The sequence below is a fragment of the Astyanax mexicanus genome, chromosome 8, assembly GCF_023375975.1.
Source record: "Astyanax mexicanus isolate ESR-SI-001 chromosome 8, AstMex3_surface, whole genome shotgun sequence".
NCBI lineage: Eukaryota > Metazoa > Chordata > Actinopteri > Characiformes > Acestrorhamphidae > Astyanax > Astyanax mexicanus.
Window position 1 is genome coordinate 14,665,458 of NC_064415.1, and position 22,535 is coordinate 14,687,992.

General features: G+C 34.0%; 1 protein-coding gene and 1 long non-coding RNA gene across 2 annotated transcripts; one reads left to right on the forward strand and one right to left on the reverse strand.

Annotated features, from left to right (window-relative positions):
• Positions 1-9,969: 9,969 nt before the first annotated feature.
• Positions 9,970-17,027, reverse strand: tmem88b (transmembrane protein 88 b). The gene is made up of 3 exons (XM_007250146.4): positions 16,583-17,027; positions 13,598-13,975; positions 9,970-11,133 (listed from the first exon to the last, which is right to left on the reverse strand). The coding sequence occupies exons 2-3, from the start codon at positions 13,967-13,969 to the stop codon at positions 10,852-10,854; spliced, it is 654 nt and encodes a 217-aa protein (XP_007250208.2). The 5' UTR covers positions 13,970-13,975; positions 16,583-17,027; the 3' UTR covers positions 9,970-10,851.
• Positions 10,502-18,542, forward strand: LOC111194401 (uncharacterized). The gene is made up of 3 exons (XR_007440519.1): positions 10,502-10,583; positions 10,627-11,163; positions 18,418-18,542. It is a non-coding gene; the product is annotated as an uncharacterized LOC111194401 (long non-coding RNA).
• Positions 18,543-22,535: the final 3,993 nt, after the last annotated feature.

Sequence of the window (22,535 nt, forward strand, 5' to 3'; positions counted from 1 at the left end):
ATGTCAGATCTAAAACATGTGCCACATACCAAAGCTTTGTATAATGGATTTTTTTTTTATTATTATTAACAAATTTAATGTTACTTTACTGCATGTGAAAGCCTGATGCTTAAATATAAATAAATATAAAATATAATAAATATAAAATCAGCTCTGCTGTTTGAAACTGTAATAATTGTAATCCAATGTACATGCCTCCAACATTTTAGTAGCATTATAGCTTTAACCAGAGTTTTTGTGGTGTACAATAAGAAAAGGAACCGTAAATGAAAGTTTCCAGGTATAGGTTGCTTTTTTACTAGTGTCTCATTGCAGACTGTTATGTTAAGAACACAAACAACTTTGTCTATCTCCCTTTCTCTCTCTCTCTCTTTCTCTCTCTCCCTGTTTTAAATGTTTTTTTGTGCACCTGTAATTATTTGCTAAAATTCCAATGTCATTTTAAAACTGTTATTGCAGAAATTGGCACATTACTTTATTTTTATAGTATACACCTCTTTTACCCCAGACCAATAATTCAACACAGAATAATCAAGAAACTGTGTTTTTACAGAAGCTATAAACACTACATTTTACTCTGACAAATACAACAAGTATGTCAGGAATCATGAATATCAAGGGATGGGCATATTACAATGTTTTTTTAGCATTATTGTATACACAGTTCTCGCCTAAAACTATCATGACTGACCTGAATGGTTGAATGACTTGCATATCTGAACAAAAAAAAAAACATCCCGGAAGAAAATTCCTTTTTTGTAAATATATTTTACAATGTATCTGTTAAATTGTGACTTATCCAGAGACCTCTAAACTAAGCCACTTATGAGAACCCATAACCACTAAGCAGTTAAAAAAAATTGTCCCAGCAACAACTTCAACTGTTTGACTCTTCCTACATGTTAAAATATTATACGTCAGGTAGGAATGACACTACTAGTAATATTTTAAACCCAGTGACACTGCTAGCTTCATAGCTGAGTGTAATGAAAGAACAGATATAACTTACCTCACCAAAGATGTAGCTGTATAGAATTCCCATGTTTGCTAACTGTCTTGTTTTTGCACTTGGACAGCAACTCAGTAGCTTTACAAAACTTTGACCCCTTGCTCGCAGCACTTTATAAATGTTTGGTTTCATTTTCATTCTATCTGTGACACTCCCAGCATTGTCCTTTAGTGTGAAAGGAAAATGTGTAGGTGTTAGTTCGCTACGTTTGTAAAATACACTGTGTGATCAGGGCCTGATAAGGAAATGTTGGGTTAGAGTTCTGAAAATATAAGACATAGAAGTTACATGCATACATTTTTGAATAGTCTCTGCAGTTCTAATACAGTATTTTTTTTTATTGAACTCAAAACAGCAGTGTTTCCAATTAAACTTGTTAGTTAGCTGCTTATGCTGCATAAATTAGCAAATCACTAATCTACTTTTGAAAGTGGAGATCTTGAACATGGAGAACATTTCTTAGTGTGCAGGGTTAATGTGTTTCTACAGGGACCTTGTGGTGGGGAGGGGTTTAAAAATACTTAAAAATAGTTTAAGAAATTAAAATTAAAAATCATTCTTTCACTGAAGAAACAGTGTCAAAAGTATTATCCACATTCTATAAAGCATTCTTATTGATTTAGCTGCATTAGTATCTACAGTAGGTAGCACTACATTAGCATTACATGTTGCTAACAAACATTCACAGTAAAGCATGTTTTAACATTATACTTACATACAATTTCAGTCAGCATTACATTTGGGAATTATGATGACATTTATGAGGAAATACATCATTACAAAAATGGGGTGAAAATGGCAGAAAATAAAAGCTAAGTTTTCTAAACTGTTAGTATAATACTTCTCTTTCATTTCATTCACAACCAATTGAAAGAGGTGGCACTTTTCTGGAACAACATCAAATGTTTTAGTACCAAAGGCTTAACGTTTAAAACAATTAAACTCCAGTTGTAATTTATACGTGCTGGCTGAATCTCCAGCATCTGCCCACCAACCAACCAGTCAGCTCACAGTAGCAGTAATGCTAGTGTCTTTACTGCCTAAAACCGGTTTCCTGTAGAAAATGGAATTATACAGGTAGAATATCTTCGCATTTTAGGGAAATATTTCATCTTAATTTCCCCAAAAGTAAAGAAATAACCTGGACACATATTTTATTACTATAGTTTATTGTTTTATTTTTGTTGAGTTATTAGCCGATTAGCTTTAATCTTCCCCATTTGTTGAGGACTCACTCACGGCCTTCCTCTAGAGGTGAGCAGTCATTTTCTGATATAACGGATATGCATAGTACACATGCCACGAGCAGTGGGCAGCATTTCTTTTTGGCTGTACACGAAGAGTCCTTCGGTTTGAAACTTTCTGTGATGTAGTAAACAAAGCTTTGGGACACAGCCAACTCAGATGGTAAATAGTGGTTGTATTTCTTGGACCAAAGGTTGGACTCTAACTAACTTTTTTTATTTTCCTGTGAATGAGTTGTAAGTGCTGTCAGGAAACTGCCATATAATGCAGCAAAGGCTCTGTGGACCTGTGTAGTGTATGACCTTTGTGGCAATCTCTGCCCCCTTGTGTGATTTAAAAAAAAAAATCTTCATATTCTTCAAATATATGCACGATTCTTGATTACATTTTTAGTTCTTAGTGTAAAAAGGCCTTTGATTCTTTCAGCATGTAACAAGATACCTCATTGGGCCACATGTTAAGCCCATCAGCCAATCAGGGGCCTTGGCTGTAATTAGGCGCTCAGTGCAGCTGTGTGCAGTGAGAGATGGAGGGAGACTGAAAAGATGCGCCTCCATTTTTCTCAGTTCAGCTTTGCCCTTTTCTTTTGTTCAAGTGTGGACTTTGGTGGTTCAAGTTCGAGTGTGTGACAACAAAGTAAATGATTTTTTTTTCTTTTACCTGATACTAGGTTTGTTTGTATAGTTACTACTGCTTAGCCTTAATAGTTTAATTATTTTACACCTGTATATGTGTCCGTATTTTGAATTACTTCTTTATGTTAGTGTTACTAAGTTGTTTTATTGAGTTCTTATGGTATTAAGTGCTTAATAACTGCTATATGAATCGAGTTTTATCGAGAATCAGTTTAATTACAGTTTAAGGCCATTGTCTTTCCCTCTATGTCCATATGGTGGCGTTAATAGCATGTTGTTTGGTTTGGGGAATGCATTATATTGTGAATGCTGTAGAATACACTTGAATGGTGTTGTTTGCACTGGTGTGTCTGATGTTATAGTTTGCCCTTGCATTTGTTGTAATGTGTGATTTATTGATATAGTGTATATGTGTTTCATTTGTTACCAACTCCATAAAGTCGGTATCAGTGCCCCTCGTGAGATCTCCTCACACTTAGACTTAAGGGTCTTTATTTATTTATTTGTAAATAGACAGCACAATTTAAATTGATGCACAAGCTATTGTTTCGTTTACATTTTGTTAAATGTATTAATATAATTAATAGTAACCAGAACCCATTCAGCCTTACATGCAGCTCACATAGGTTAACACGGTGCAAACATATCCTTGTATTTCTGTTAAGAAATAGTGTGAAATATGTAAATCACTGCCATATATCAGTTTTTTACAGGATTTAAATGTTGATATCCCACATGACAGCATCTATATGTAAAGATGTACATTTTTCATTATCCCATTTTCAAAATTGCATTAAAATTGTAGGTTAATTTAATTAATCAGTTTCATTTGATTAACCTAGCAGTCCTGCCTCGAACCCCCGACTTGTGCGTGTCTCTGATTCCGGACTGTTTAAGGCAAATCTGATTGGAGGTTTGAGAAAGTAACTGATTAAAATTTAACTCACTAATATTTTAAACGCTCACAATTTAATGTTGACTATAACTGTATTGCTCAAATTAAACAGATGGTTTTAATGCTTCACTGCTTGACGAGTCATGGTTTAAAAGACGGTGGAACCTGAACCAACCTTTTTTTTCTTTGTCAGCTTTTTCCGACTGTAGTTATATTAATTTCTTTTATCTGTAGAGAAAACCTGGTCGTGTGTGCACATCAAGTTATGGGGGCTTCCGAGTCATATATGCCCCGTTCAGTCTCTGTGGCGCTACCTGGAACACAAGCGCCGGCTTTCAGCACGCCAATCGTGTCACTCTTCTTCCAACGCCGCTTCCATTTCTCTCCAATCAGCTCACGGCACAGCGTCCATTTCTTACCAATGAAATCTACTCCTCGGTTATCCCGTCCATTTCTTACCAATCAAAACCCCTGGCGTGTCTCCATTTCTTGCCAATCAAATCGCAGCGCTTGCCCGATGCTCTGTCCATTTTTAACCAATTAAATGTTTCTCCACCGCGGGCCTTCCATTTCTGACCAATCAAAATCCTCGCCACCTTAAAGCGTGGCTTAAAGAGATACACTCTTTAAAAAATTACACTCTTTGATTTTGAGTGTGAATTCAAACGAATTCCTTTGAAATTCAATTCATAATTTAAGTCTGGTTAGTAAAAAAAAACATATTATAAAAACCACCTTCAAGTATATTAAATATTGTGGCGTCTGTTATACTATATAAAATATTGTGGTATCTGTTATACTATATAAAATATAGAGGTACACCTGTTATACTATGTAAAATATTGTGGCATCTTTTTTACTATATATATATATATTGTGGCATCTGTTATACTATATAAAATATAGTGGTACATGTGTTATACTATGTAAAATAAATAGTGGTACACCTGTTATACTATATAAAATATAGTGGTAAACCTGTTATACTATATAAAATATTGTGGCCTCTGTTATACTGTATAAAATATAGTGGTACACCTGTTATACTATATAAAATATAGTGGTTCACCTGTTATACTATATAAAATATAGTGGTACACCTGTTACACTATATAAAATATTATGGTATCTGTTATACTATATAAAATATAGTGGTACACCTGTTATACTATATAAAATATAGTGGTACACCTGTTATACTATATAAAATATTGTGGCGTCTGTTATACTATATAAAATATTGTGGCATCTTTTTTACTATATAAATATTGTGGCATCTGTTATAGTATATAAAATATAGTGGTACACGTGTTATACTTTGTAAAATATTGTGGTATACCTGTTTTACTATGTAAAATAAATGCTGGTATACCTGTCATACTATATAAAATATTGAGATATACCTTTAATACTATATAAAATTGTGTGGTATACCTTTAATACTATATAAAATATTGTGGCATCTGTTATACTATATAAAATATAGTGGTACACTTGTTATACTATATAAAATATAGTGGTAAACCTGTTATCCTATATAAAATATTGTGGCATCTTTTTTACTATATAAATATTGTGGCATCTGTTATAGTATATAAAATATAGTGGTACACGTGTTATACTTTGTAAAATATTGTGGTATACCTGTTTTACTATGTAAAATAAATGCTGGTATACCTGTCATACTATATAAAATATTGAGATATACCTTTAATACTATATAAAATTGTGTGGTATACCTTTAATACTATATAAAATATTGTGGCATCTGTTATACTATATAAAATATAGTGGTACACTTGTTATACTATATAAAATATAGTGGTAAACCTGTTATCCTATATAAAATATTGTGATATAACTTTAATACTGTATAAAATATTGTGGTATACCTTTAATAGTATATAAAATATTCTGGTATCTACAATATTGTGGTATACATTTTATACTATGTAAAATATTTTGGTATACCTGTTATAATATATAGAACACTGTGGTATACATATTATACTATGTAACAATTTGTGATAAGCCTTTTATAGTACATAAAATGTATTTTTTTTCACATAATTTAGAGATTAACAGTAAATTAAGATTAGTGTATAGAAAAACGTGTTTAAATGCCTCTAAATTTCAGTAGATTTTAGGTACATTTAAAATCTAAGCTGCTGTTCTTTGATAGCACACCGGGATTTGAACTCGCGACCTTTGTATCTGCCCCGATCTTCCCTTTAGCTCAGAAAATGACAATAATAATATAAAAAGAAACATATTCAACGAAATAAACACTGCAGTTCTTTAAAAGAGGCAGAACCATTTCATTTTTCAGTTTTTGCTCGATGGTTAACTTTTCTTTTTCTCGCTTTCTTTCCTTTTCCCTTCTTCCCCCTTCTTCCCTCCATTTTTTCTTCTTCCCACGGCAAAGCAGACTATTGTTCCCCAGCTTTGGCGCTACCTGGAACACAAGCGCCGGCTTTCAGCACGCCAATCGTGTCACTCTTCTTCCAACGCCGCTTCCATTTCTCTCCAATCAGCTCACGGCACAGCGTCCATTTCTTACCAATGAAATCTACTCCTCGGTTATCCCGTCCATTTCTTACCAATCAAAACCCCTGGCGTGTCTCCATTTCTTGCCAATCAAATCGCAGCGCTTGCCCGATGCTCTGTCCATTTTTAACCAATTAAATGTTTCTCCACCGCGGGCCTTCCATTTCTGACCAATCAAAATCCTCGCCACCTTAAAGCGTGGCTTAAAGAGATACACTCTTTAAAAAATTACACTCTTTGATTTTGAGTGTGAATTCAAACGAATTCCTTTGAAATTCAATTCATAATTTAAGTCTGGTTAGTAAAAAAAAACATATTATAAAAACCACCTTCAAGTATATTAAATATTGTGGCGTCTGTTATACTATATAAAATATTGTGGTATCTGTTATACTATATAAAATATAGAGGTACACCTGTTATACTATGTAAAATATTGTGGCATCTTTTTTACTATATATATATATATTGTGGCATCTGTTATACTATATAAAATATAGTGGTACATGTGTTATACTATGTAAAATAAATAGTGGTACACCTGTTATACTATATAAAATATAGTGGTAAACCTGTTATACTATATAAAATATTGTGGCCTCTGTTATACTGTATAAAATATAGTGGTACACCTGTTATACTATATAAAATATAGTGGTTCACCTGTTATACTATATAAAATATAGTGGTACACCTGTTACACTATATAAAATATTATGGTATCTGTTATACTATATAAAATATAGTGGTACACCTGTTATACTATATAAAATATAGTGGTACACCTGTTATACTATATAAAATATTGTGGCGTCTGTTATACTATATAAAATATTGTGGCATCTTTTTTACTATATAAATATTGTGGCATCTGTTATAGTATATAAAATATAGTGGTACACGTGTTATACTTTGTAAAATATTGTGGTATACCTGTTTTACTATGTAAAATAAATGCTGGTATACCTGTCATACTATATAAAATATTGAGATATACCTTTAATACTATATAAAATTGTGTGGTATACCTTTAATACTATATAAAATATTGTGGCATCTGTTATACTATATAAAATATAGTGGTACACTTGTTATACTATATAAAATATAGTGGTAAACCTGTTATCCTATATAAAATATTGTGGCATCTTTTTTACTATATAAATATTGTGGCATCTGTTATAGTATATAAAATATAGTGGTACACGTGTTATACTTTGTAAAATATTGTGGTATACCTGTTTTACTATGTAAAATAAATGCTGGTATACCTGTCATACTATATAAAATATTGAGATATACCTTTAATACTATATAAAATTGTGTGGTATACCTTTAATACTATATAAAATATTGTGGCATCTGTTATACTATATAAAATATAGTGGTACACTTGTTATACTATATAAAATATAGTGGTAAACCTGTTATCCTATATAAAATATTGTGATATAACTTTAATACTGTATAAAATATTGTGGTATACCTTTAATAGTATATAAAATATTCTGGTATCTACAATATTGTGGTATACATTTTATACTATGTAAAATATTTTGGTATACCTGTTATAATATATAGAACACTGTGGTATACATATTATACTATGTAACAATTTGTGATAAGCCTTTTATAGTACATAAAATGTATTTTTTTTCACATAATTTAGAGATTAACAGTAAATTAAGATTAGTGTATAGAAAAACGTGTTTAAATGCCTCTAAATTTCAGTAGATTTTAGGTACATTTAAAATCTAAGCTGCTGTTCTTTGATAGCACACCGGGATTTGAACTCGCGACCTTTGTATCTGCCCCGATCTTCCCTTTAGCTCAGAAAATGACAATAATAATATAAAAAGAAACATATTCAACGAAATAAACACTGCAGTTCTTTAAAAGAGGCAGAACCATTTCATTTTTCAGTTTTTGCTCGATGGTTAACTTTTCTTTTTCTCGCTTTCTTTCCTTTTCCCTTCTTCCCCCTTCTTCCCTCCATTTTTTCTTCTTCCCACGGCAAAGCAGACTATTGTTCCCCAGCTTTGGCGCAATCGGTTAGCGCGTTCGGCTGTTAACCGAAAGGTTGGTGGTTCGAGCCCACCCAGGGACGTTCGCGTTTTTGGACCGTACAGACCTGCATGTGTTTTTCAAAATGTCCTCCATTTTAATACAGAAAGGTGCTTCTTCATGATCATATTAAGTAGATCAAGCTTATTAAATAATAATAATACTTAAGGTTATCTGATTTAATTTATTCTTGAATTACCAGGCTTAATATATACATTACAGCAAGGAAATAACAAAAAAGCTGTGGGTCAGACCTCTCTTTATCTATTTTAAGGACTTAACCCTTTCAGACCCTGCATCCATTACAATAGTGAGCATGTGTTTATGTTCTGTTGTAAATAACACTTAATTAAAGCCTATTGTCCAACAGAATAGATCATTAAATAAGTCAATGAAAATTACAGTAGTTTAGTCACGCACACTGCATCAGAAACAAACTGCAACTCAGACATTAGCTATATTGAGACATAAAGTCATTATTTTGAGATGTAATTTCATTATTTTGAGATACTAAGTTGGTATATTGAGACAGTGAGTCATTATTTTGAGATGTTATCTCAATATTTTAAGATACTAAGTAATTATTTTGAGATGCTAATCATTTTATTGAGATCCTACGTGGTTATTTGCTGACTTAGTTTCTCAAAATAATGAGAGCATCACACAATAACAAGTTAGTATCTAAAAAAAATGAGAAAATTGAGCAATTTACTTCATAATGAGGAAGAAATACATTATTTAATTTATTTTTCTAATCCATGTATTTATTGTTGGAAAAATGCAAGATGAAATGTATAACTTTAGATATAATAGTTTAGAATATGTCCATATGATAGTTCTGACAGGCAAAAAATACTGTGTTATTTATTATTGCAGCATAAATTGCATACAAATATTGAATTTGAATAAAAGAGCCCCAGTTTTTACAGCAATTATTAGGTTTAATATCTTAACCACTTAAACATTATTGTATATGAGTAGATTTAAAATAAAAAAGATTATGATATATTAGATGGTGAACAATTGTGTGCATGTTTCCATGCGCTTGTGAGAAATACTATGTTTATGTCTAAAATAAAATTTACGTTTGTTATTTGGACTTTAACTATTATTTCATAAATGTAACACCAGACGCTCCAGAAGGTAACATTTCCTTCAGTTCACAGTGACATTGTGGATTTTACCCATAGACTGTATATTATTTTACTCTTTACTTTTTAGGCCTGATTTCAGAAGTCATAAGTTGTTGATAATGTTACATAAGTTTTCTCCTACATAACCACACGTTTCTAACAGTGGAAAAACAAGGGGTAAAATGACTAGGACCTATAGGACAAAATTCTGCAAAGTTTTGAATTTCCATGATTTAACACAACCGAACTGAAGGGTTAAATAAGGTGTGTCTGTAATCTATGCATCAATTGTACCCATGCTTTACTGTTTATATGCACCAAACAACACGTAAGTTGTGTAGTTTATTGCATTGGTCTAATAAGAGAATGCACAGTTTGATGGATTTGTGTGAATGCCTGGCATTACATGTTTCATTCTGCCCACAATGATGACTCCAGATACATTTTATTAAGTTTTATTTGTTTTCCTGTGTGTTACAATATTAACAATGATACACAATAATCGTAACATATGTAAACATTTAAAGAAACATTCATTTTTTTATTTGTATCTAAAACAGTATGACAAAGTTCATGATATTCTAAACATGATATTCTAAACATGGACAATTTTCATGTACATTTACAAATACAATCATGTATATAGGCACACATTTTTAAAATATTTCACCCCCCAATAGGGTCTGGCTGCAGACCTCCGTCCCCACACGTGAGGTGAGTCCCAGATTGCTGTGAGCCTCACACTGGAGGTCTGCAGCCAGACACTTCTCATTTCAGCATTTTTAGGGTAAATTAAATGAGGTTAAAATGCATACAACATAAGTATATGTATAAGTAGTCCAGCTTTGGTCTTATAGAATAATATATTGTTCTTTTAGGTGACAGTACTTATTTAGAGAGAAAAGTCTTTAAACTTTTGGTGCATTTTAGAGATTTTGGAGTTTCTGAACCAAAGCAAATTTCTAATCATTGTGATTATGTGAGAATAAAACAACAAAATAGATCTTTTCATCTGTATGTTACAAATTAAAGCTGGTTTCCCGGACTGTAATTAGGTCTAAATCCTGGACTGCACAGCTTTTTAAACAGGAATTGTAGGTAAATATTTATAAGTATTCAAAGCATGGATAAATATAATAAAAATATAAAAAAACTAGCAAAAAATATAAATGGTGTATTGTCTAATAATAGTTTGTTATTCTGTGTCTTGCAATGCGCTGTACATTACTACAAGAACAAAAATGTATTGGAACAATAAAAGAAATGTATTACCATAAGGAGACCCTCCACTGGGGTGACCCTCTTCCACCCACCTCTTTTTTCTCATACCCACACTTTTCCTTTTCCACCCTCTATACCTTCCCGCTGACCACAGCAGCCCCCTCCTAGACCACGGTGCTGTGTGGCAGGCAGGTTCTTATAGACGGCACGACTGTACGGGATGAAGCAGAGGCCTAGCTGGAGGTGACGAGCCAGTCTGCAGTACGCAGCCAGTGCCAGGACCAGGAGTGGGGTGACGAGGAGGAAGCCCACCACTAACAGCGCCACACATCCCCCATCGCTGAGCAGGTCCGAGCAGTAGGCGATTTTTCCGTGTGGGCGCACCTTGTGAAGGAAGAAGAAGAGTGTGCTCAGGTAAGTGCTGAATGGCCAATCATAATTAAATAGTGGTTTATTGGTAATAATACAGGGTAATTAAAGTGGTGGCAGAAAATATTGGTAGGTCCAACTGTCACAATATTATGCTTTGAGTTATTGTTTTGATAGAGTTTTAGCTAATAGTTTGTATGTAAAGATTTGATTTGGTTTTGAATTTAAACCCTGAATGCTAGAAAGCACTGTTTTTTTCTTTAGATCTTACTGTTTTGATTGGGAAAAATACTTTGTTTTTCATTTAGTTTTTGTTTGTTTTTATACCTTGACAGTTTTCCAATTTTGTTTTGTTGCAATACATTGCCTTGCTTAAATAGTGACAATATATCGCAGTATACTAAAATATAACCCCTGTATAATGATATTGGAGATATGGTGAGGCTTGGGTAGGTATAAATTATTGTTTTGGTTAAAACAGCTGGGGGTGGGGGAAGGCGGGATAAGATGCCCCTACTGGAATGTGTTCCTGAAGTTAAGAACAGATATGCACAGCTATCTTGTCTTGCACAGTCTTCTGTGCTGATATATGTACAGAAACACACATTCACTATCAAACTGCACCAGTAGACATTGCGTTTTCCTCTGTACTTTAGAGGCAATATTATCAACAGTTTAATAGAGTTTACGTGTCACTAACCTGTGGTTTACTTTGAATTAGTCTGTCTTGTTTAAAAATGCATAGAATCCAGTGTATCAGTATCATTAAATGCCACCTGGTTGTTGGGATCATCCTGTACGATACATATAAAGCATTGTAACTAAAATCAGGAGGGGAAACAGAGAAAGTAGGATTAGTCTCCTCCACATTCCAGAGGTCCAGTAAAGAAGAAAGTGAAGGGGGGAGTAAAAGAGAGGAGGCTGAGTAAGCTGAGATGGGTGAGCAGGGTAGGAGGTCAGCTGATAAGATTCACACAAACCCATCAGTGTTTGCTTTCTGAGCTGTTGCCATGTTTTTTTTTCTATTGGACATCTGGTTAAAATAAACAGATGTTTTTACTGTATGTTTAGCTAATGTATTAATCCTGCACTCCATTATGACCTGTCACATAATAATTAAGGTTTGGAGCATGGCATTACTACAGTGAACCATTATTTGGGCTGTTTCATATCTTAAATAATGGTAAAGATACATTTTATTTCTCATTGTTTAATGCTCATCTTATTTTGCGTGAAAAGGATTAATGTGATGTATACTGAACATAGTAGGAGTTAACGAAGCAAACATATTTAAATAAATACCATATTTGGGTGTAATTCTATACTTTAAGGTATAAATCACAAAATAGGGTGAGCAAAATAGCCTTTTTCCAACAGATCAATATTGCCAATTTGTTTCTGTAACTTATTCATGATATATAATTCAATTGTCATTAACATTATTATAATGAGTAGAGTCTGGAGCTGAAGCTAGCATAGTCTCTGAAGACCACTACTTTTGAAGACTGTGTTCCACATTCATATTGTTCAGCAAAAGCCTTTAAATCCCATGGGAGAGGTCATTGGTGGTCTACTTTCCTCTCCTGGCTCTGCCTCCTTTTGTTTACAGCTTTTCCTTTTTACTTAATCCTTCATTAAGCTGATGTCCTGAGAGCACTAATTGGTCTGAATGGTAAGTGGCGTAAGTGTCTTGTAATTGGAGTGGCAAGAGCATCCGTCCTTAATTGACGCTCACTGACCCGTACTGACCCTAAGGAACAACAGCACTGAAGGCATTGCGTTCCCAAAGACAATGCTGCAGGTTATGTATAAGTATTAATCTGTGTTTAAGCATGGATTACTGATTAATTTAAGTATGGTAAAGAACCGAATTGAGGTGAAGGTCAAAGGTGAAAATTGGTCTGTTGTCTGGTTTTGTGTGTGTGTTTTGTGAAAATCCAAACAATCGAGTAGTGTGTCAGTTATGTCTTGTATTGGATTCCTTGTTCCTGTGTGTGAGAATGAGGCTTTGAGACTGAAGTTTGCAGTCTCCAGGGCTGACGTCAGCTCTCCTGACCTGACCTCACTAATTCTCCTTCTCGAACATCTGAGAAATTCCCAGATTAAGAGATTATGCCTGAAATCAAAGGGAGCGACACAAAAAACTCCCTCCTGATCTCTCGGAGGACAATTCAGTCATGATTAAGTTTAGTTATTGTTGAGTCTAAGGATTTTGATCCAGGTGCCAGATTGTTGTTGTTTTTTTTTTGCTAATTCTACTGCTATAACTTTCCTTTTTAAAATAGGACCAATGCTGATACTGGGACTACACCTTACATAATTACAGTTAAGGTGTACTTATTTCCAAAGGATTGTAAACGCAATATTGTAAAACTTTCAATTTCACAGTTGCTTTTCTGTTATGATTCCTTATTTATATACTTATTTATTCTTATTTAGATCCTTTTTATGCCCCATCATAATTTGTTCATATACTTACAGTGGAGTGGCAAAGAAATCCAAACATCACCATGACTGTGGCGGGTGTTAGGATCAGGCCGAACACCAGGCCGGCCAGGCACGCATTGATGGCAGCTATCACCAGATTCTGCGCCGTAACCAGCACTGAACATGCCCAGCAGTCCAGAGACCCCCTCAGCTCTAAAGGGGCCTCACCACTTCCAATCTCTGCTGTGGAATATGGGGGAGGCACCACAACCCCTGACCCACTGACAGGCGTCCCAGCCCTAGCTGTGGACTGCTGCTGCAGCTGCTGATGATGATGGTGAAGATGGTTGTGGGGAGGAAGCTCCTCAGATAGATCCAGAACTTGGTGGTGGGCTCCTTTTTCAAGAGTGCCGTTTAGACTCATGGTGACCTGCACAGAGGGAGTTGATGGTGTTCATCTTTCACTTTTTTTTAGTTGTTTAATTTTACACTTTTAAATTTTAAATTCATAATATTCCTTTGCCTCATAATGAGGCAACAATCAGACAAATATAACCTGAGTAAATATAAAAAAAAAAGGAAATACTTTGCAGAAAACATCCCAAGGCATTGAAATGGAAGGTTTTTCAAAGCATTGCTTACAAATGTCTATTGTAATTTCATTTTTTCTTTTAATATATTACAGTTTATTGTCAATTTTCATCAGTTCCTGATGCCAAATTGTGTTATGTAATGCTCCTGAGTATCTGTGTTTGCTCTACAGATCAGAAGAGTTCATAGCAAGGGCAGATCTCTTATCGCCAGGAAGCCAAATTTGTGTGATCACTTGATCTCTAATTGGGTTCTTTATCAGATGACTATCTGAAAGCTGATTGGCCCTGTGTACCGGAAGCCAATTGGAATTTGACTTTGTTCTAAGCATGACTGATAAGGTGAAGTGATGAAGAGAGTGAGCCTTGACAAAACAATTTTACTATCTGCATGTGTGTGTGTGTGTGTGTGTGTGGGGGGGGGTTACAGTAAGCAGTGTTACTGGCTGAAATTTGCTGGCAGATTTTCAATAAAGCTTTTCTAACTAAAATATGTTCATTGCTACATTGCACCATCAGGTCTCAGTAGTGTCTTAAGCAATTCACAGCTGGTTTTACCCCCTAAAATGTTTGACAGCTCACTAGGAGGTTTCCCATTCATAGTTCATATTTTGTAGAACCATGTGTCACTTTTTGCAGGAAATGTAAATGACTGGAAACTGCTTCTTTTGAAAATATACAATAGTCTGCTTGCTGAACTGACATTTTAGCAACAGGACTGCAACCTAGCACATCATAGAATTTGGAATTGCTGTTGGATATAAATTAAACAACTACCAAGGTGCATCCAGCAACTATCTGGAATAAAGCAACATATTATACAGAGTAAAGCAACATTAAGCAACTGTTTAGCAAACAGTTAATATAACACAACGAATATAAATGCATGTCTGGCTCACCGCAGCTCTACATTGGTTGTGCAGTCACAGCCTTTTTGCTGTTCCTCAGTTGAACCATGAAATATTAACAATATTGCAGTTTAGGATGGCCGTTTTTTGGTTTAGATTGTTTGCTACTCTGTAAAAATAATATTGTAATTTTGGTGCCCCTAAAACTAACTGTTATCTGATCAATACCCTGTTCTTTTTTTATCACAGTTTGGGTCAAAGGGAGCAGATTAAGCCTAAGTACCAACTGAAAACCTGCAGGGACAGTTTCCCAGACAGGGATTAATCCTAATTGTACAATGAATTTTCCTTTTAATGTAATATCTCTATTCAAAATGCTGTGTGGTCCAAGACAATTAGAGGATATTTTATTCCAAAACTAGGCAGAATCTTATATACGTGCAGTGCTGCATGCCCTCTTATGTGGGTGATCTGGATCCTGAATAGAACAGGGAAATTATTCACACTGGAATTAAAAGTCCCTTTCTCTTCTGGTGTGCCCTGCTGGTATTTAATCAATTTCCATGTGGAAAAATTGTGATCCATAATGTGATTATTCATATTTTAAAGTATTTTATCCATATCACACATACACATTATTATTGTATGCACACACAACAGATGATGGGTTACTGTCCTGTCACATATTTTGGCATGATGTGGGCTGTTTGGGTAGTTGCCAAATCTAAATTAAATACAACTTCCTCCACCTGTTTAGCTCACCAGTTCTCCATTGTCTTTCTGGGAACTAGACATTTGTTGTTGTTATTGAAAAAAAAACTTGCTTTGTGAGAGGTTAAAGGATATAGGAAAAGGTTCATCTGTGCGCTTTGATCTTTTAAAGCCAAGTTGGACTGGGCTTATTATCTGGCTTCTGCAGGTTTCTCACACACAGGATTAGGGAGCCTTTTTAGAGCCTTCACAAATAATTTTGGAAGTAGTTCTAAATTCTTATCAACTTAACATATACATTACATTGTTGCTGTTGAGAAAAAAATAATTAAATTATATATTTTTTTACTTTTTACTTAATTTGAATTTGGCAGGTTGTTCTTAATACTGTATTTTGTAAATCAATAAAAATGCTCCAAAATTATTTTTCACATTTACATTTCAGATTTTGCAATGTTGCTATTTTCTAGATACATGTTTTTCGTGTGGCAATAATTCTATATTGAAAAAGCAAATAGCCCTGGCATTTTTTTCTTAAAGTACACAGATGTAACATTAATGAAAGAACAGATTTACATATTTCCGTTTCAAAATCCAGAAAATATAAAACAAGACATTTTAGAGCATAAAATATAGATTTTTTGCTTATACATACTACAGATCATTATTTTAAGTGGTCCCAGATGAAACAATTATTTAAATGTGCCTTTTTGTTTCCATTCATTGTTTTGTGTTAGAAATCTGTTACAGGCTTTATTTTTGTCTGGGAAATTGACCTTTAAAACTTGTGGTCTGGTAGTGTGAATACCACACATTCCATGAGAAGTGAATCAGATAGGTGGCCATCATCTGCACTTCATCATGTTCCTCCTCCACTAGTACACTTACCGTGTGGCGTGGAGCCTGGTAGTCCTCTTCCAGCGCTTGCAGCAGATCTCTCTTTTGAAGTAGTTAAATCTTTGCTGACTCCTTAACTTTAAAGCGAATAGAATTTTAGCACAAGCTGTTGAAAATGATCACATTTGATGTTCCGTAGATTTTCTTTCTGGCAGTGTTTGAGTCCCAGTCTCTTTTCTGTTTCACCTTTTCTCTTGGATGGTCTCTTGTAGGCACCTCCTGTTCCTTAGGCTTTTGATGAATGTTCAATAGCTTATTAGTATTAGTGTGTAGTATTTTTCACGGCTTTCTCAGCACTCTCGTCCTCACTCTCTCATCTCTTCTGCTGTTCCAGGATAAACTGTAAGCTGAATGTGGTCAGTTAGGCAGATATAGAGATGCCTTTCCTTGCCCCTCAGCTTTCCCTGCCCTCTGAGACCACCCCCCACTCTGTTCTCTCACTGATAGCCTGTGGAGTGTCTAGGGACTGAGTGTTTATTTAAGGAGCTCAAGGAAGGACTTTTAATTATTACTGATGGACTTGCAGAGTGAAATGAGCATACACACTTTACTGGCTATATGGGTAAATGTGACAGTGTGGTTTCTGAACTTTTTTTCTGTAAATGACACTTTTTGTATAAATATACATTTAATAGTTGTAGACTTACATAGCCATACTCTATGTGTAACAATATTTTTTTCTCAGATTTACTCTGAATTAATTAATTGTTACAAATATAGTATGTATAATATAGTAATATAGTATAGAATGTTAACCTTTATTTTAGAGTACATTTTTGTATATTTTCAGTCTTTCTTGAAAGGGGGGGATGTTTTCCCTATGTCTGCAGTGCCGTCAGGTTAAGTTGAATGATTCTTTTAAATGTGTACCTTCTAAAATATGGAGATGTTTTTTAAACATTTAGGAATTTATATACACAATATCAAACTTTTTAAACGTGTCCAAGAATTCCCTGTCTACACTGTCATCTTGGAATAACCTCACCCCTTTAAGAAAGTACGTCAGTGACACCATAAACTTCACACTTCAAAATGTACAAAACAAAACCTGGCCAATATTAACTATTCAAAATGTTTGCGAAGTCACCCACATTTTCATCAAATAGTAAGTTGTCTGCCCTGTTGTTGTACACTCTGAAAACAAAGGTTATGAAATGCTCAAAGACCCAGTTCTCTGATAAGGACCCCTGTATCTTATCTAGATTATGAGGACAGATCATGCTTAGTCTTACTCTTGGACATTTTTTATGGCTAATGTTGCTTGATGGACATAAATGAGGCTTAATTTGTGCTCAGAAAATCAAATGTAATTGTTTTAATCCTCTAACCACAGTCTTTTATCTTTCATGACTTAGTGTAAATTAGCTTTCTAAGAACAACTGTAGGCTCTGAAATGTGTTTTTTATTATTAAAAATAATATATATGTGAAAGGCACAGGGGTCCTTGTGAGTGTCAGTACTGTTCCAGAGTTAATTCGCAGGTCACGCAGTACAAGACTCAGCTCAACATCATGAGCCAAGTGAGTGGAGTGGAGTGGAGAAGGAGATGTGGAATGATGTGGAGATGTGGATCAGAAATGGAAGGGTAGAGCAGGATTTGTCTTTAATGATGAAAGCATATCTGGGGAAAAAGGAGTGGTCAAACATGGATAGAATAAAGGGGGAGGAAAGATGGGGTGGGATATTTCTTGGCCGATAAGAAGGCCTCTGTGAGGTAAAGATCATAGGCTTCTAATTAAGTTTTGTCAGATTACAATGTTTCCTTTCCTTGTTCTGCATATGTTTGTTTACTTTCTGTCCACCATTGATCCCCCCATGTTTTTCAGATACCAGTGAAGTAGAAAAAAAGAGGATGCAGTGATGAGACAGAGAGAAGACATCAAAAGGAGTATGACGCGAAGAAAGGATTCTCCGTTTATTTGTGACAGAATAAAGTATGCAGAAATACAGATACAGGACTACAGTCTGTAATTATTGAACTACAGTTATATGTGCTCAGTGGAGCTAAAATATAGATTTCTTTATTTTTATCACAAAATTATTTATATGTAAGTGCAAGTAAAAAAAAAAAAAAAAAAAAAAACTTTTTTCAATTATTATACATTTTTGTTTGAAATTAAATTTATTCTTAGCTCAATAGCAACCCAAAAGAAGTATTTTCTGGAATATTTTAATGTGTGTTAAATAATTGTTTATATATTAAATGTTGTCATGTTTCATATGTAGTAAATAAGTGTGCGGCATGTATTGTCTTTCTTTTGAAAAAACAAACAAACAAACAAACAAACAAACAAACAAACAAATAAATAAATATTCGGACTGCAGAGCGGGAGATCCAGCCGGAGCGCGCCATCTAGCGACGCACAGCGAATCTTGTTTAAACATTCTCAGACTGCTGAGACGACTTGGAGACGAACTGTATCTCAAACAAATGTCCCAAATATGTGTTTAAGTGTAAGTTTTTTATTATTTCATTAATTGATTAGTCGTTATTTTGAGATTCTATTAAATATTTTTGAGATGCAATCTCATTATTTTGTAATATTATAATTATTTTGAGATGGCATCACATTATTTATAGATACAAAGTATTTATTGTGAGATACTAATATTTTTTATACTATTTTGAAATACTAATTGTTTTGAGATGCTATCATTATTGTAAGATCATTGTAAGTCATTGTTTTGAGATACTAATTAATATGTTTGATATACTACTAATACTAATTGTTTTGAGATGCTATTATTTTAAGATTTACGATTATATCATTTAGAAAGTCTAAGTCATTATTTTGAGATGCTGTCTTATTTTGAGATACTAATTCATATTTTTTAGTTTATTTTGAAATATTATTCATTATTATTATTATTATTAATTTGCTTTTTCAATATTTGAGATACTTAGTCATTATATTATTTTGAGATACTGATACTAAGAGGTACAAAGTCATTGTTTGAAGATGTTTGTTGCTTTTGGAGTTAAAAAACGGTGAAGCCTTTAAATAGCGTCTGTAATCAAATATTATTATATATATTATCTACCTTTTTATTTCAGCTTTGCAAAATGTATAAACACGTATGAAATAAAGAAAGAAAAAAAGAAAATAAATATAAAAAGACAACAATAAATCTTAGATTTAAACAAATCAATACAGACCACAAATATATAGACTGACGCTTTAGCTCTTTTTGCCTCATATGTTTACCTAGCAAATACACATTTTTGTGTTACACAAAGTATCTCAAAATAATAATACAGTATTTTATTATTAATGGGAAATTATAAGGCTTTTCTGCGTGTCTGGAATTAGCTTTTTTACTTGGCAAAATAGTCCCCGTACAGTCTTATGTTGCCTTCAAGTCGTGTCGGAAATATGGTATTTACCAGATGAGAGCACATGAACGCCACCACAAATTCGTATTCACCAGTGGGGAAATTCGGATTTTTAGATAAGCCCTGAGTTTCCCAGTTGGGGACGTGTTAGTCACAAGAGATTCATAAGTTAATTAAATTTATTTGATTAATAAATAAATTCAATAAATTAATGCGGACAGTTTGTATTATAAACTGCCTAACACTTAAACACTTGCAGGTTGTTATTAGCTAACTAACTAGCAATACGTAAAAAAACCCGTGAAAGTCTAGTATGATTTGATCTAATGGGATAAAAACATCATTTACCTAATGCGTATTTTATTCGCTTTATTCTTTTGGAGTAGGGCAAAATAAACCTCCTGTTTTTTTTTTTTTTAATAACAGACCAAAAGTATACATAGCTAGCTAACTGTCAGTGGGGTCCGTTTTTATTTTGCTAGTTAAAAAAAAAAATAGGTTTGCTGGTGTTGTTGTTAAACAGCTGTTTGTAATGTAATATTGTATGCCACTTTGCTATAGTTATGGTAGCTAGCTTAGCTAACCTAGCTAGCCTAAGTTAGCAAGCTTGCTGTAACGTTTTTTTTTTTGGCCTCTGTTTGAAAAACAAATTATTTGCTAAACTCCATTATAACATTACAACAATTGCCTCAGTATCAATATAACGTGCCGTTTGTGTCCGAAGCATGGTCCACTTTTTTTCACAAAAAACTGCCCACATGGGATTTATTCATGCTAGAAACCAGAACTAGACATTTTAAAATGAATTTAAAAACTATGGATTGACACCTTCAAATAATTAAGCAATAATACAGGAGAGGGAGTTCTATAAAGCACTCCCCCAAATAGTTCCATTGCTGCTCTGTTTGTAGCTGTTTTGTTTGGCTTGTTAGTTACATCGTTGCTAGGTTACCTGCATAGACATGTATACAGTGTGTTACCCATAGACTGTGTATAGCTAGACAGAGCATCGGCTCTAAAAAGTGAAGCCACCACAGGTCGGGCGCCCCCTGCTGTTCGGTTGCAAAAAGCTGTGCAACCGCACCCATCCCTATAGGTTTTAATGACAAAACAAACAACTTCAATCACGTTTTTCTCCAAAATACTGTAATTCTTCCTCCATTATTTAAATGCAGCAGCTAGTATAACCTCTGCTTATATTGTCAATTTTTTATATCCCCACAGAATTCGTTTTTTAAAACGTTATTCAGCTCTATCCAAAAAGGTGTGGTTATTGTAAAAGGGCTGGGTTACACCTAGCCGGGGTGGGACCAATGACTGTATGCGTGGAACCATACTGTGACCTACTGTGTGAGCTCTATTGAGGTAGCCCTCAGGGGTGGGGTTATTTAAATGAGTAGGCTGTCTCTCCACAGTTATTCTCCCTCCTCTGGGGCCTCATGTACTAAAGGTGCATACGCACAAAAACAATGCGTACGTCAAATTTCACGCTCACGGTCAGCTGTACTAAATTTGACTTGAACGTGAGAAAGTGCGTTCCCCGACGACACTTTCATTTCGGGCGCACACGTTTGTTTGTACGTATGTATTGTGTTTTTGTCATTTGGCGACACTTAGAGGCGATGCATTGAAATTACAACTATTAAGATATCCTTTACGCACACATTGTAATAAGCCATTTTTGGGTAAAATAAAGTTAATTAATCAGACAATTTCATTGTCTTACTGAAATAATCCTTCAACATTTTTCCACTTAGCCTAGATTATATAAACATGCATAAAATTTTGCGCTGGAGTTGTTGGAGATGGCAGAGTTGGCATTATTGGAAAATATTGCTAATGGCCAAATTCATTGAGAGCGCATTTTTTGTGACCATTATGTTTTTTTGGCCCATCTGTTTTACAGTGTCTGGTATTACCGCCTGACAACGACACTTATAGAACGCCTTTCAGCGAATCACATTGCAGGGTTAGAACTAACTGTGGTATAATTGTGACTAAATAACTGAATTGTTAAACATAAAATGCATAGCTTATATTTTCTGAGGATACCGACTTTTCAATTACAGGCATTTCAATTATACATGTATCTATTTTTATATATATAAAAAAGTAAAATATATAAGCTAAATATCAGTGAAATTATCAGGCTTATTGAATGTGTCACGTAATTTCCTGTACACCCTCTTATTGGAATAACTGCCCTGAGGAAAATATTCTTTGAAAGTGGTGGATTCTGGTAATTTTTCAGAACACTAAAATTTGTCTTGAGTGTAATAAATTACTTCTGCCTATACACACAAATTTTTACACCCTTGTTGGGCATTTTACAAAAACAAATATCATCTGACCTGTATTTTTATAGTGGATGTGGATAAAATTGTTTAATTCATCAATGGCATTTATTAGATTATCAGAGTAAATAAAATGTGTAATCCTGAAAAACGAAATGTCCTCAGCCAAATTTAAGCGATAGTTTGGTTAGAATTCTATATATATACACTGCTCAAAAAAATAAAGGGAACACTCAAATAACACAATAAAACTCCAAGTAAATCAAACTTCTGTGAAATTAAATTGTCCACTTAGGAAGCAACACTGATTGACAAT

Coding starts and splice junctions, on each gene's coding strand:
- tmem88b (XM_007250146.4), bottom strand. CDS start 13,969: ATGAGTCTAAACGGCACTCTTGAAAAAGGAGCCCACCACCAAGTTCTG. Junction 11,134..13,597: donor GATTTCTTTGCCACTCCACT/GTAAGTATATGA, acceptor TTCCTTCACAAG/GTGCGCCCACACGGAAAAAT.